Genomic DNA, 16581 nt, shown 5'->3' on the forward strand with positions numbered 1-16581 from the left:
ATCAAGTTAATTCCACATATAATCCATATAGGTTTCATTTAGATGGTCGGAGGGTCAAATCTTAAAACAACGTGATGGTATGATAAAAAAAAATTTTCATTGATTATCGAAATAAAACAATAATTAGTAAAATTAGAGTTAGGAAAAATGGAATGATAAACTTCTTAGGAGCAATTATTAATAAATCTACTTTAACTTCTTTTAGGAAAATAATGCATGGTTTATCTTAAAAACAGTGGCTCTCTAGCAAATGCCTTAAAGGAACTTTATATAACTTTCTTACAATTAAATAATACTACCTGAAAAATTAGGATGAATGGTTTCATATGGTCAAGGTTTTGTCCTAGATAAGTGCACTTACAAAGACTATTAAAAGCATCCTTTATTTATGATTATAAGACAATGATATACCTTTGTTTTAAAGCACACAAGAGAAAGTATTGCATTTCCAATTTAGGATTTTTTACTTAAATTTCACCCCTTTTTTAACTATTAAACTAAGTTCCGCTAGCAACGAAAAACCCTATTTTAGTATGAAAATGAAGCTATTAGTTTCACGTCTTTTCCAACCCTCCAAACTTACACATAAACAAATTATGAGTATGTACAAAACAAAATGTTGTCAAGTGATGAAAGATGAAGTTGAAACAGTATGTTTGAATTTAGTTATATAAATTATAAGAATAAAATGTACATAATTTGGACAAATTAATTAAGAATCAATATGCTTATATATCTGAATTGATATAATTAAGAATTATAAGTGCTTGTAAGTCGAATTTTCTTTGCATGCGTGAGCTGTCCAACTACAAGCCATGCAGAAGAACACCGTCTAGCCAATGGGATTGCCAACATGTTACTTTTAGTCTAACCAATTTGTTTCATCCACGGACTGTTTTCTAATTAAATATGAACCTCCTGGCGACTCAATGTGTGGATATAACTGAAGATTAGAGTCCAGACAAAACAAAAGTTTGCCGTAAAAATTCAGCCGTCTAAACTCAAGTCCACGTTATCGGCTCCTGAAATTTAATAAGAATTCAATTAGCTAATGATTCATATATGGAGCTTTTGTTTTCGGCTATGTAAAACATATGTTTGGACTCTGATTTATTCAATATTCGTGTCGATACCTGTAATTTTCAATCTGAATACTATGGTCCCCCTTTTGAAGTATTGAAAGTTTGAAGAGAGCAAGCTAGCAAAACAATGACGGTTTTTTATTTTGTATAAAGGAGACTATAAGCCCATAACTTGGGATAAAAGAAAAGATTGTAGGTGTTAGATTTAAACTTCAAATTTATTAAATATCAACTTTTAAAAATAATTATATAAACTAATAAAATTAAGCTTTGAATTTTCTTAATTTTTATACGATGAAGTGTATCAAAGAAATATATTTGGGCTTCAAATGTGTTTAACGAGTTTCTATTGGAGAAAGGAATAGTACCAGAGAATCCAAACCAAACTGCTGATCCCCACAAATTGACTAGCTTTGATGTTAACACCTGCTGTTTTTTTCTTTGGTACAAAAACTTGGTACCTAACCATCGTTATCAATGATCAATAAGGCTTTGATATCAATCTGATCTTTTTAATCCAATTGGTTTTCCTTGGGAATTGAGGAAAGTCACTCCCAGATATGGAAATATTAGACTCTAGCATTCCACCAGTCTTGTTCCATAGCGTGTGACAGTTAGCCAATTACACCTTCCAAAACCTGGTTTTAATTTCTTTAAAATCAAGGTATCCTGTTCTTGGAAAACAACATCTTTGAGAAACTCATTAATTTGTACAAAGTTTTGAGGCTTTAGTTGGTTTACAATATTTGAACTGAATTTTAGACAAACTTCGTTGAAAATTGAGAGTGTATAATCAACCTACAGTTAAGACAGCAATTTTCTTGTGCTGACATATTATAAACCTGTTTGATAATTGCAGTAAGTAGGCAGTAAATAAGATGACATAAACATGTCGGATGTATTAAACAAAATATATAGTATATATCAGCATAGCACAACAAACCACATGTATTATTTATGTGTTCCCCAGTCCTGCCCTTTTCTAGGGATGAAAGGGTGGCTGAATGTACCTGGAAATTGAGGTGGGTTTTGTCTCAAACTCAGAAAAAAGACATGCAACTGCATAAATAAATGAATAATAATAATAATAAAATGAATTGAGTGAGAGACACCCAGATGAGAGAAGGGTTTTAATGATGGGGAGGAAAGGACAGGATTGAAACACGACTAACAGAAAAAGGGAGAGAAGGGGTTGTTCCAATTGGGCAATCTTATCTCGTCTATATATTTCTCTGTTCGTTGGGAAAGGGAAGGAAACTATGGATTTTTTTTTTTCAGATTCCCCCCAATCGTTTCCTTGCTCCTTTTTAAAACTAGGAAAGGCCAAACATGAATAATGCTGTCATGCACGTGAAAAAAAAAAAAATACTATTCTCTTCATATTCAGGGGAGAACCCCCCAAAAATATTATTCACCTAATATTACACAACAAAGGGAGGACTGATCACTCCGGGCTCAGGGTCAGGTCCTCCTAATCCTTTCAGTACTTTTATTAACAAAACAAAGCTTCCTTTCACTGATTTGTACCATTCTCTTTCTCTCACTGCATATAAACCTAACAAGCATGTTCATCTCTGTCAGGTTTACACCATTGTATGAGATTTTTCACTGTTTGAAATGATGCAAATTAAAATCCTTTTTTACAGGCAGGGGAAAAAGATCAAACGTGTCCTGATTATCAAAGCTCTGCTCCAACTGCTACTCGGGTTGCCGTTGGATTCCAACCAGATCACCCATACTGCGTCAGGTTGGCCCCACCCTTTTGATTTGTTTGCCAATGCAGTAACATGGGGTGTTTTCTAAATTGCACAAAATTTATTCACTCCTGTTAGAATTCTTTTCTTTCTCAAGATTCATCTGGATACATGTTCTGCCGAATTCAGCAATTCTTGTTCATGTATCTCACAGTTACAGGATTGGAAATGTGAATTTCAGAAACTAGCAGTAGTTTTTTTAGGCAAAGTACGTGAAATTAAGGAAATAAAGTATAACTGCTCCAATCCCAACACCGTTTATGTTTATGGTTTAACATTATCCCATGCCAGATATTTCTTTCTTTTTTTTGTTCATTTAATTATTGATGATATTTGAAATGAATATATATAAAATTTTTCGACTTTTTCCCTAAATGATTGTAACTCTGTCTGAACCTAGAATGTGTATTTTATCCTTACTCTCATAGCATATTCTACAGGGGAGATTACTTCATTGCTTACTTATATCCAAACCCAATTCATTGAATGATGGATAACAATGGAAGAGGAAAGTAAGACGAAGGAAGTGAAATCTGACACCTGTTTGGTTTTATTCTTTTTTTTTTTTTTTGGTTGCAATCTTTGGCTTTATTCTTTTTCAATAGACAAACACAACATATCAATCATTCGATTCCAAGAACTGAAACTATAAAGCAGTTCTAGTAAGAGTAAGAGTAGTAACTTAGTCAGTAGCAACTATAAACTAGTAACTTAGTCAGCAGTAAGAGTAGAATTTAAAATAAAAATAAAAAACAAACATATTCATCATCAAATTTCACTGAATATAATGATTGAAAAAAAAATTCATCACGCAAAACTTGAACGTACGACAATTCCCCCTTACCCCTTACCCCTCCCCCCTTTCTCTTTCTCTTTCTCTCTCCCTCTCATTTTCATATCTTTTGAGCTGCATCAAATAGTTTCCACGTCAAACCCATATTCATCACGCCTCTTTCAGCCCACTCCATCCTTTCCTCTCTTTTTCACTACAGTTCTCTGCTGTACCAAATCACCCATCTCTCTCTCAAATGTCCATAAACCACGTCTTTGAGTAGAAACAATCAAACAACAAAAATATCAACTCAAAGAACAAAAACAAAAAGTCCTTCATGGAACCAACCCAAAGCTCCCCTTCTTCAAAGGTTCACAAGCCTTTAATTCCCCTTGAAAACTCCTCCTGGACCTCCCATTTCTACCCTCACCAATCTTGGCTAAACTCCTACAACAATCCTCGAGACCACCCTCACCATCCCTCCATGTTCTTCCCTTCAAATCACCCTTCCCACGACTTCAACCTTAACCAAGAGGAAGACGAAGAACTCGACGACCAAACGTCCACTTACAACACCGAAAACCCTAACCAAAACCTTCATGAAAACCCCCTAGGCCATGAAAGAGAACCAATGTTTGAAAAACCCTTAACCCCGAGTGACGTTGGCAAGCTGAACAGGCTTGTTATCCCCAAACAACATGCAGAGAAATACTTCCCACTCGGCGGTGACTCGGGCGATAAAGGGTTGCTACTGAGTTTTGAAGACGAGTCAGGCAAGTGTTGGCGTTTCCGTTACTCTTATTGGAACAGCAGCCAAAGCTACGTGTTAACAAAAGGGTGGAGCAAATACGTGAAAGAGAAGCAACTTGATGCTGGTGACATTATTTTATTCGAACGACACCGTACGTATAGTGATAGATTGTTTATAGGATGGAGGAGGCGCGGTGCGGCAGCGGCGGTTGCAGCGGCAGCAGCGGATGGCGGTAACGCCGTGATGGGGAATAATAGCGGTGGTGGCGGTGACAATGAGGGGTGGAGTATTATAGGATTGTATGAAGGGCATCCTAATCTTGGGCACATTGAAGGCCATGGGTCTATTGCGCCATACCAACCTGACTGCCTTCATGCAGGTATATAAATATATATAAATATATATATATATATATATACATTTAAAAAAAGGTGTTTATTTTATAGATAGCTACTTAGTTTATTCTATAAAAAAGTTTCGAATAATGTAAAATTGGAAATTTATTCGCACATTGAAGTTCGTGAGAGACACTTTGTCGAAACGATTTACTACTATTTTTTCCAAACGATTTTGTTGCCTTCACCTTTTCATTTTAATTGGCAAGCATTAAGAAACCTTTTCCTACAATCATTTCAAGCATTTCTATTCTTTTCGCTTTTTTCTACTTTAAAGAAAAGGGGTTTCATTGGAATTGGCATAATAAAAAAGAAAGATGTCAAATTAAGTAAGTGGATAAGCACTATTTTTTTGGTTGAATTTAAAGATAGAGATGAGGTAAGAGTTAAGTTGATTATGGATCACATGGGAGCATGTGTTTTTGGGATATATTTGCAGGAAGCATGGCTCAAAATGCAGCACCAGCTGGGAACCCAAAGAGGTTGCTGCGGCTATTTGGGGTGAACCTAGAGTGCCAGCTCGACGACTCCGAGCCATCCACGCCTGATATGTCGTCGGTGTCGAGTCAGGGTCCAACCACCCACCAGTTTTACTCTCAGTCCTACGCTTCAAATTATATGGTAAGCAATGCATATATCCACTAGTTTTTCGCTGCTGCTTCTAATGAGACAGATTAACAAAGGATTGAAAATTAGTAATTAAGTTGGGGAAGGTTGACCACACGACACGTGGCCTAATTTTATTAGTCTAGTCACTAAAATATGGTAAGTTGCAATGTAGTTTACTTTTGTCCCAACCATTTTTTTTCTTTAAAAACAATTTTTTTTAAAACCAGACATTAATTGATGAACATGCCCCATCCAAGCTGTTGAATACAGTGTGATTTCAGGATTATTATTATTATCTTTAAATAAAAAGATAAAATGGGCCCTAAGTAAGGCATGCAAGTTCATTACTTCCAACTCTAGTGAACCACTCTCCTCCTAGGATAATTAAATCCCTTATCTTTTTCTTTTTCCCATGATTATTTTTCTAAAACTCCTACTAATTATTTTATTATCACTAAAAAATTATTTGATACATCATCCAAATTTCACTAAGTAAATTAGAAGATAAATTATGTAAAAACATATAAAATAATATAGATTTTATGGGTTTTATGTGAGTTATTCGTTGGAAATATCGTGACAGATCATCCCTTGTCGCTAGGCTAAATCCTGGGGCCAAACCGACCTAGCCAAATAGTGGTCGGTATGGTTTGAAAAAATGGTTTCGTTTGGAAAGCAATAAACTGAATAATATACTTGGTAGTATTGCTTTTGATCAGCCATAAATTTCGAGTAAAATAAAAGCTCTAAAGGTTTTAAAATCCCAAGCAGAAATGGAGTTGGGAAGTGAACAGAGGCCACATAAGCTAGATTTTTGTTAGTTAAAATATTCCAAGTCGAGTAGATCTTGTCCGCTAAGCCAAAATTTTTATGTGTTGAAATTGATGGAGAATGCAATAATTAAGATGCCCTCCAAATAATTGATGGTCAAGAGGGGGGCTGGTCAGAATAGTTAGGCACATATTCTACAGATTTTTCCTGAAAATTAAAGCATTGATTGATGAGGTGATTACAACTGTAATTTTCTATAGAATTTTTGTTTTTGTTTTGGTGTATGTGATTGTAACAGGATTTCACTTTCTCCAGAGATATCAACCAGATGAGAAACCATCGAGGATAAGATTTGAAGATGTGACATCAAAGATTTGACTTAATTGAATCCCACGCGGAAGGTCAAAAGAAAATACTATTAGTATATGAGAAAAGAAAAGAAATATATATATATGTTCTGTTTTTTAATTTTATTTTTCTTGAAAGAGGAAGAAGTTAAAAAAATATATTAGTAGAATTAGGAACTTTCCAGGGCAGGGAAAGTGAGGGAGACAGAGGGAGCCAGGGAGGGAGGCAAATTGGAAGATGGAAATGAGAGTTGAGGGGAGACGCAGGCAAAGAGGAGTGGGGCAAGGGTGTGGATGTAAGCAAATGCCAAATGGAGAACACTGGGTCGTTTTTGGAATCTATTTGGGGGACTGTTGAGATTCTACCTCAAGATTTAAGGCCCATGTAGCCAAAGCTGTTTTTTTTATGCTCTACTACTGTAAGTTGCAGAAATCTGAATCAGAAAGCTTTAGAAATGGACTGCATTTTCACATTCTCTCTCTCATTTGGATTCCATTCTCTGTAATTTTTGTTGCAGCCAATGATCCTGAAAAAGATAGTGATATTTTATGTAGTCAAAGGAATACCTAAAAATTAATTCTATAAAAAATAAAACAACAAACAAATAGTAGAAGATATAGACAAAGTGGTCCCCTGAATAGATAATGCATAGATTGCAACTTGCAGGAAATATTGAAGTGAGAATTACAGAATGTCATAAAGGATATAAAAGTAGAGTTAAATAACGGTAAGCACAGGGTTCCATTCTGTATTCTTTTTCCCTTTTTTTGCCAGTTTGACTCAACCTGAGTTTCACACCTGAATTGACGACGTAGAAAATGATTCAAAGTCGCTCCAACGGCTAAAAAACTAATAGCCAGTTTTAGCCTAGTTTCGGTGATGATGATCCAGTCCAAGCATCAGGGTATTTTGTGGTTCCCCTTCCGATTGTCCCAAGCTTACTTACTACAGCTATGAATGTTGCATCCTCGTTGCCTCCATGTCCATCAAAAGTGCAAGAAACATTGGAGTTCCCCTTTAGAAAGTTTTATGACCTTTTAGCATCATTTACAATTTCATTTACTGCAATAAACCTAACTTAAGATTTTTACACCATTTGCCTTTTTATAGTAGAATACATGACAAGATCCTCCTATTACCATCAGCTTTCTAGCTGTGCCCCAGCCTGTTATTAAAACTTAAAAAGGAGTGAAACCTGTATTGTTCAATTGGGGCATGAAGATTGCTGAGAACAAAGCTAAGATCAGCGCCAGCATCTTAAAAGACTTAAGGCCTCTGACGTGTTGTAATTACTCAGGTGTCTGGTGACAAAGGGGCAAGCCGACGAACAGAAATAAATAAAGAACATATCATAAATGGAAAGGTTGGATAGAAACAAGAAACACTATGAACACCTGAATCCTGATAAGAGCTCTCTTTGTTTTTTAAGAAGGCATGAAATACTAATAATCTTGAATGTTATCTTCAAGGTCAAGGAACAATCTTGCCATCGTGCCAATCTCAAACTCTCAACAAAATAGTATAAAATTTTTTATGAAAAAGTACACCTAAGAAATGCATAATTAAATGGGTTATATATATGATGTGGCCCTAAGGAGCTTCCTGAAATGAAAAAAACTAGGGAATTAACAGTCTCAGCATGCCTATTGTGGCAGATTGTTCCTACTATTGTAAAAATGTTTGCAATCTTTTAGCAACCATAGATGCAATGAAATAAAGGAAATGTTTAGAAAATGCCGGTTGGGGTGTGATTTCTCAAGAAAAAGCACCACAATTAGCTAGATGCTCATAACTGTAGCAAGTAGCACACAACCAAATACCCTGTCAGACATGGATCACAATTGATTGACCTTGATTTTCGTGCCTTCAAATTACGAAATTCTGTTTTATTTTAATATGATAATTTATATATTCATATCACTAAAAATATTAAATATTTATATATTTATATTATATTTTATATAAAAATTAGCATCTTATGCCACCGTAAAATGCAACAGAGCCTCAAACTGACAACACCACAATTTAATCAATTTCAAGATTCTTATACCACTTGGAGGATAAGAGATAAGGCCTTTACCAACGGTACCTTACCTAATCAGTAAACGTCGTAATGCCTACCACCTGAGCTTTAGGCCGCTCATACTGAACCATTGAATGAAAAACATTTAATAACTGTTCTTAATCATGCAAACAGCTCAAAGCAAGCTGATGGGGATAAGTATAGTTTTAAGATATGATTAAAACCATTAAGCCCAACAGTGTTAATAAAGTCACTACTCGCCAACTTAGTTTTGACATGGGGCATTCCAGTGACAAAAATGGAAAATGTGACCCTTGAATGAATGGTTTTGATTAAGCATGCAGTGCAGTAATTAGACAAAGCTTATCACGACCTAAGTACCTAAATGAAGCTTGGACCACACATCAATGAGTATGGAAAAGTGGCTACAGGGTTCTAGCTTTCACGCAAGTGTTTGAAAGACCTTCCAGGTTAACAAAGAGATACTAATGGAGGTAGATGGATTTGGTAACTAGATACACAGATATCTTTACATTTCTTATGTGACTAATCAGATAGTGTCAATTGATCATCAGGGCCCATAAGGATTCAAGACAAGAGAGTTACCCATTGCCCTCCACTGGAAATGGCCTCCAAAGTTTTAGTGGCTCTGCAAGTGGGCGGATCACCAGATATTGTTATCATTGGCCTCTGGGTGGTGGCCAATCAAGAGATTGAAGGGACTCCTCCTGTATAATGTGTTTGTCCAGCAAGAATAATTCAATCATGCATGAATAAGTACAGTATAAAAATAGTAAGAACATGAGAAGATTTCTTGGTCCCACTCAGCTTTTCCTCTTATCAGACCTTTTGCTTTTGGAGCTGGGTCAACCTCATATTCAACTCTCTTCACATGTGCCACAGAAGAAGAAGCTAATTTTCTCTTGCTAAAGCCCCTGAGGAACAAAATCAAATCAATACTGTACTGAAAGCAACATTGACAACATCAAGATATCAAGAGGTCACTAGACTTTGTAATAATTGTAAGCTTGAAATTTTAAAAATTTAGAAGAAAAACCAATTGTACGTTGGAAATTGCATATCTTAAAAGATTAGAACCATAAAAAATACCTTTATACCAAAGGTTTGTGTAGCACCAGAATGTCCAAAATTAATCTTGAAGCCAATAAAATGCCATCCCCAAATTGCCGAGGAAACAAATAACTTTCGAGATGAGTCCCATAAAAGATTGCTGCTGAAGACTTAAAAGCAAAGCCCACGTGCTTGAACAATTTTCTAGGCGACGACATGTGTACTATAGCCCCAGCAACGGTATCACTTGACAAACAGAGTAACAGATTTCTTGCACAAGGTATTATGAACAACTAGTATTTCACAGTAATGATTCATCCTATTATTAGTGCAAGCCTAACTGGAATTTCAACTCTGCACCAACATCAATTCTGGAGCCCCCATCTCCATTCAGCCATTGATATTGTGCAAGTCATTATCAAACCTCTCTTCCCACTCTACTCTATGCAATGTACTTCAGACATTTCCAATAAGCTATTGCAAATTTGACACAAAAACTGTTTTCCACATACAAGCCTTACCAGAAAAGCTAAAAGCAGAGTCCAGCAGAATCTGCTTAAATCTTAAACAGATTTTACACCGAATATTTCAGACCAACAGAGTCCAAAGAATCCTTTCCAGGGGCCAGAAAAGATCCCCACGTCAGAGAAGCAAAAACTAAAGCACCCCTGCTATCAATCCATATGAAGAAACAATGTCCCATTCTCATTCCAACAAAAAGACAAACAAGTTCATAATAGTAAAATACAAACTCTTTTTTCCGGGGGTACATGCTTACATAATACATTTTCTTAGGCTCTCATATGGTTAATGTTTTTACATTAATATTTTTTCAATTAATGAAGAAAAAGCAAACGAAAAAAAAATTTTAACAGAAAACAAGAAGCAAGTAACAAAAGCATCAATCAAACAAAGCTTTAGTTATTATTGCTTGCAGTAAGGCTAGATCAACACTTTCTTTTTTCACAGTCAAGACATGTATCTGGTTTCTTTAGTGTTAAAGGCTCATTCAAAATTGGTTCCTTAATGCAAAAGCCTAATCAAGTATTGCATGCAAGCTACCTCCTTTAAGCAGTGGGCAGCAGTTATTCAGTAATTATTGGTTACACTTAACAAAGAGATAAGGCATAATAGTTCCTTTACATTTCTCCAAGCACAAGAATGTTGAATACTAAACTAAACCAAAAACTTACATGCACGAAATATGAAGAAATCCTACATTCCAATTTGTTAGCCTCACATAGAAGGAAAAAGAAGCTTCAGAACTGTGAACGGAGATTCCCATTATATTAATAGTTTTTTAAGCTTCCTTTCACAATACAGGAAAAATTCTCAGGCTAATGAATCGTTCTTGTGATTTCATGCCAACCCACCTCCATCAAAGCTGTGTATCAACAATAATGTGCTGGAGAAGTACTCGCATGCACTCATCAGTAGTCAAGTTGAAGTTTTCTGAATATTGCCTTCTTTTTGGGATTTAGAATCTTCCTTTCTCTCCATGACCTGCTGGATTTCTTCTTGATATCCTACAATAAAACTCCTGAGAGCATCTCTATATGCAGAAGCCCTTGTCATGTAATAATCTCTGTAAAGCAGGTCTCAAAGTCTCCATCCCACCTCTTGCAGCAACTGCTTCGAAATCATTTCCATAAACAACATCAAAATAGTGTAAAAAGTTTAAGATGATAAACTAAAATACCAGGAAAATAAAAAGAGCAGGTGAGAAAGGAAAGAAATTTGGCCTCGAAATATGTTAGTCAAACAAGAGAAGCTGTACCCACAAGGTCGATGATGACAGAATCAGTAGAAAATTATCAACAGTTAAAAGAATTTTTCATTAAAAAAAAAATCAATATAAGAAATATATATTTAGAAAAGACAATTTTGGCAGATGTTACATCATGCTTCGTTCTTCATCGTGAGCAATTTTATTTACAACAATAGGTATCAAGGTACCATAAGATATTGGGTATGATTGTCAAAGTGATAGCTATAGGATTTGAAACCCAGATAACTAAAATCACCGAAGAGATAAATATTTACTTAATATCTTTCTTCTTTAACACCAAGGCTTGGCCTAATGAAAGAAGTATTGGTTTAATATTTTTGTCAGTTAATGAAAGAAGGAATTGTTTATCAAAAATTACATTACAGCAGCAATAAAATCTAAGGACTTGAGCACAGGTGCCAACAATATAATCAAACAAAATGTGGTTCAGGAAATGATCCCGTTAGAAGGTATATTGACTTTGGCAATTTGGATAGCTTACAAAGCCTAGATTAAGTGTAGACACCCCATTGAGTTGGGATTTTTTTTTAATTTAAGTTTAGGATTTTAGTATTTTATTTAGTTTATGATTATTTATTTTGTTAATTAATTGTTTTATGATTTAAAAAAAAAAAGAAGAGAAGAGTTTGATTTAGTTTGAAGTCTAGTGTTCTAATTGAAAAAGAAAGTATATTGATTTAAGAGGTAGACTTGAATTAAAAATCTAACATTTGATTTTGCTTAGGAGATTGAAACTAAGAAAACCTTCTTTTATTGTGATTTGGATTAAAGGCTTAGAAAAAGATATCATTAGGATCAATTAGAAGGAATCAAGAATCAATCAAAAAAAAAAAATCGAGAGAGAAAGACTTAAAAAAAAAAAAAGGGTTTTTTTTTTTTTTTTTTTTTTTTTTCTATTTTAGGGTTTAGTTAATTAAGACTTTCTTTTGAAATATTTGGGTTGGAAAAAAAGTTGAGAAGAAACGCAATGAGAGGCTGCGTTGCGTTGGCGTTGTTAGTAGGAAAAGAAAGTGATCCAGGTTTGAACAAAGGCATTAATTAAAATTGACAAGTACCATTGCATAGACCTACATTACAACTCCCACCACTTTTTAACCAAGTAATATCCCACTCGTGGTTTGGCTTCTTTGCTTCAGTTCTTTTGTCACTTATTTGATTCCATTTATTTATTTATTATTTCATGCATATTTAATTTTTGCATATGATTTTAATTATTTGAAAAAGTTAAAAGAAAGTTTAATTTGGTAAGAAAAATTAAATGTATATTTTTTAAATAAATAAAAGTTCAACTAATGATAAAATTCTAAGAAAGTTATGAGTGTGTAATTTTCTTAGGAAACTCTAGGTGAGAGAGTTTTTTTAAATTCAATCAAAGTGTTGAAAGATTTAGAAATTGATTTCAAAATAAGAAATTTTATTTATTTTTAATTTGAAAAATTAAAATTGAAAACAAATTGTGATGATTTTATAATTGATTAAATTGTGATTATTTGATTATTGTATTTTGTATTTGATTATTGTATTTTCTTGGATTATGTATATTAAATTTCATAAAATATTTAATAAATCGACGATGCAACCTCTTCAAGAAAATAAATGTGTTACTTGAATACTCTTAAGGTGATGAATATTTTTAGGAGATCGACAAAAACATTGAAAAAAAACCTAAAAGTATGTCCAATATTTAAATATTAAAATTAAAAAATAAATTAAATAATAGGAATGAGTTAGGACCATTGAATTAAGGCTAAAAATATAATTTGGGATTAATTGGTACTATTTTAGGATGGGCATTGTAAGGATGCTATAACATTTCTTACATGTAACTGAACTCCTGAATCTAATTTTGTTTAGAAGACCAAAACTTATTCTTTTTAGGGACCTTTAGTAAAGCTTAAGTCTTTTTTAGAATGGATAGATTCACTTTAAGTGATCAATCGCATCTAGATAAAAAAAATTAGTGGTGACTCTATATGTTATGTTTAATAAGTTAGTTCTAGGACATACATATTATGACAGTTTGACGACTACACTAGGGATAGAGAGAGTCGAGCCAGTTTGTAGTCTTAGATTATTTCAAGCCTTACTTAGATGATCTTAATGTACTTATTTTTGTTTTTTTTTTCATGTTTATTAATTTGTTTGTTCTTTTTTGTTTCATCCATTTATTTCTTGAACAAAAAAGTTTGTTTAATTATTTTTATGTTCCTTAATACACACTGCACATGCACTTCATGCATTAAGCTTTTTACTCGAGCTTTGTCCTCTTTTAGGAAGAAGTAAGTACTTACACTCTCGTGAAGTAATAACTTTCATGTGAACTAGTGAAAACTCCTACTCAAATTGGACTTTTTCTGTTTTAAGCTTGTCATAGGTGAAGAGTAAGGTATGTTACTAGTCTGTAATGGACAATGATATAGGGAACAATTTGAAAACTTTAGATTATCAACATATCCTAACCCTGCATATAGAATAACCTAAAATGACAACCCTAGGTTAGAGCCATGTCCACCCATTGTTAAGAGGTAACCTAAATTAGAACACAGGAAAGAATTTTAGTAGTTTTGTTTGTATGAATTTTATGATAAAGTTGAAAGAGTTTAAGTTTAATCAATTTTTAGTGTGTTGTTATGTGACAAATATTAACACATTCATACATTTATCCATGCATTATTGAATTTTTATCATCTTATGCGTGCATTCATCCAACTTAGGTAGTCATTTGTTCATTCATGCATAATGGGGCAAAGCATGTATTCCTTCATTTATGCATTATTATAAGGCAAACATTAATGCATGTCTTCCTTTATTCGTGTATCATTACTGCAATGTATCAAATATCTTATGCATGCATTTATTTATCCATTGAGGCATATAACAAGTTAGGATAATTCTTTCCATATAGTAACATAACATCCTAATTGTGGTAAAAAGATTCAAATATAGCTAAATAATTAGAAGATTTCAAGTAGCCTACTTGTCATCACTATAACATTCAGACTTAGGTAAAACTTATGGAGCAAGAACAGGCAAATGAAAATTGAGAGGGAGTTAGAAAAAATCGTAGACTTGCTCAAATAAATGAATAAAAGGAAGGCTATGAAAATACTCTTACTTTGCCAGATTGCCCATCCCAAAATGTTGTGAACCCTTTATATCCACCTAGAGATAATCCATACTAAGCTCAAACTTCTCAATGGGCATAAGGATATCAATTTCTTTTTCTGGGACATATCCATATGCTTACTAATCTTATACTAATCTTACTTTTACTGAAAAAGGTATCTAATCCTATTCAAGCTTTTGATTTAGATGATCTTAAAGTACATGAAAAGTTAAAACTAAATACCTCTAAAGTAGTAAAATACTTATCTTTTCAAAAGATGAATCTATTAGAAGAAAAACTTCAGGTAATTAAAGAGATAGACTTTTATGGGTCTATGGATGCGTCTGAATTATATTTGATGCTTGATGTGGTGGTTTCACCTAAGTTTAAATTCTTTAGGTTTAAGAAGTATGATAGGACTAACTGTCTTATAACTTATGTCACAATGTATTATCGAAAAATGGTTGTCCATACTCGGGATGAGAAGCTTATGATTCATATAATCCAAGATAGTCTAATAAACTCTACTGTCAAATGGTATGTTGAGCTTGATAAAAATCACATCCATTCATGAAAAAAATTAGCTAGGGCATTCATCACCTAGTATAAACACATTATAGATTTTGCTGTTGATCATTTATCTTTATAAACATAGAGAAAAAATCTACTTAAAGCTTTAAAAAGTATGCTCACAGGTGGAAAGATATAGCTAGCCAAGTTCATCCACCTCTTACTAAGAAAAAAATTATGATTCTATTTATCAGTACCTTAAAGGCTCTCTACTAAGAGAGAATGATTGAGAATGCTACAAAAACTTTGTTGGCATGGTGAACTCTAGTGAATTATTAAAAATGTAATTAAAAATGGTATTATAACTGAATGAGAGAATGCTAGTGCAAAGAGAAAGTTAGTGCATCCAAGAAAAAGAAAGATGAAGCTCAAGTTGTGAACTATAAAGGGTAAGAATTTGAAAGTTTCACCCCATATTATCATCACATAATGCACCAAGCCCAGGTAGCTATAGCTTATTATTAACCAGCCTTTTAGCATCCCGTATATATGCATGGCCCATCACTACTCCAATTGCTAAAACCACTAACCAAATGAGTGGTTTAAAAAGATCTATGAACAATTAAAAAAAAGCTCGCATTGATCTTATCTCTATAACCTATATTGAGCTATTTTCAAACTGATCAAGAATGACTTGGTATCTTCAGTTATTTTAAAACTGTTGAAGCTATTTTATAAAAAATGATATGATGTTAATGTTACATGCGATTACTATAATAGGAATGTGGGTCACTCTATAAAAATCTATCATGTTTTTAAGCACAAGGTACAAAGTTTGATTAGAGTAAGCTTGATGAGTTTTAATAAGCCAAATGGGTCAAATATTGGTAAAAACCTTTTACCTGACCACATAAGGGCATAATTTTAACAATGATAAGGATAGTTGGAGCTGTCTGAAGTTGTTTATCATTTTAGGATTTTTTTTAAAGTAATGCTAAGATTTCTTTTATATATTAGGATTTCATTTTATTTTTTATCATTTTAATAAAAGTGGCAAATATGATGCATTTTCATGACATTTTTTCTTTCAGGTAAATTACCATTATATGTTTTTATCTTTCTATATATTCTCTTTTACCCATTTTCATATTCCAAATAATGAAGGTTCAAACAATAATGATTATAATATAGGATTCAATTTTAAAAATTTATTCATATTGATAAACTTGATCTGTGAATATTATTTGAGCAAGTTGTGTAAAGGGAGTTCAAAAGCAAGTTGTGAAGATTATTCAACCATTTATTGAAAAGCAAAATAAAGACATCTCATAAGCATGTGGTCATTTATGGTGATCTATCTACAAGTAAGTCTATGTTTAATAAATGATCTTCAAAGAAAGTATTCATATTTGATATAAAAATTTGTCATTTTTTTTACTTTTCAAGAAAATAAAATTTGCCATTGGTACCATTTTAAGCCTATTATGATTTTTTTTCTAAAAAAACCCTAACCAAAGATTACCTTTCACATTGCAGAGGTAAATTTTGAGAAAGATTTGTTTATTAAAAAAATAAAAAAAGTCTCAAGGATGAAGATTGA

General features: G+C 33.3%; 1 protein-coding gene across 1 annotated transcript; it reads left to right on the forward strand.

Moving 5' to 3' along the window:
* Nucleotides 1-3683: 3683 nt before the first annotated feature.
* LOC111294509 (B3 domain-containing protein At2g36080-like) lies at nt 3684-6952 on the forward strand. Its single transcript, XM_022887860.2, has 3 exons — nt 3684-4738; nt 5194-5375; nt 6450-6952. Exons 1-3 carry the CDS (start codon nt 3946-3948, stop codon nt 6510-6512), a joined length of 1038 nt encoding a protein of 345 aa, XP_022743595.1. The 5' UTR covers nt 3684-3945; the 3' UTR covers nt 6513-6952.
* Nucleotides 6953-16581: the final 9629 nt, after the last annotated feature.

The sequence above is a fragment of the Durio zibethinus genome, chromosome 14, assembly GCF_047325235.1.
Source record: "Durio zibethinus cultivar Kanyao isolate XHJ-2024 chromosome 14, ASM4732523v1, whole genome shotgun sequence".
NCBI lineage: Eukaryota > Viridiplantae > Streptophyta > Magnoliopsida > Malvales > Malvaceae > Durio > Durio zibethinus.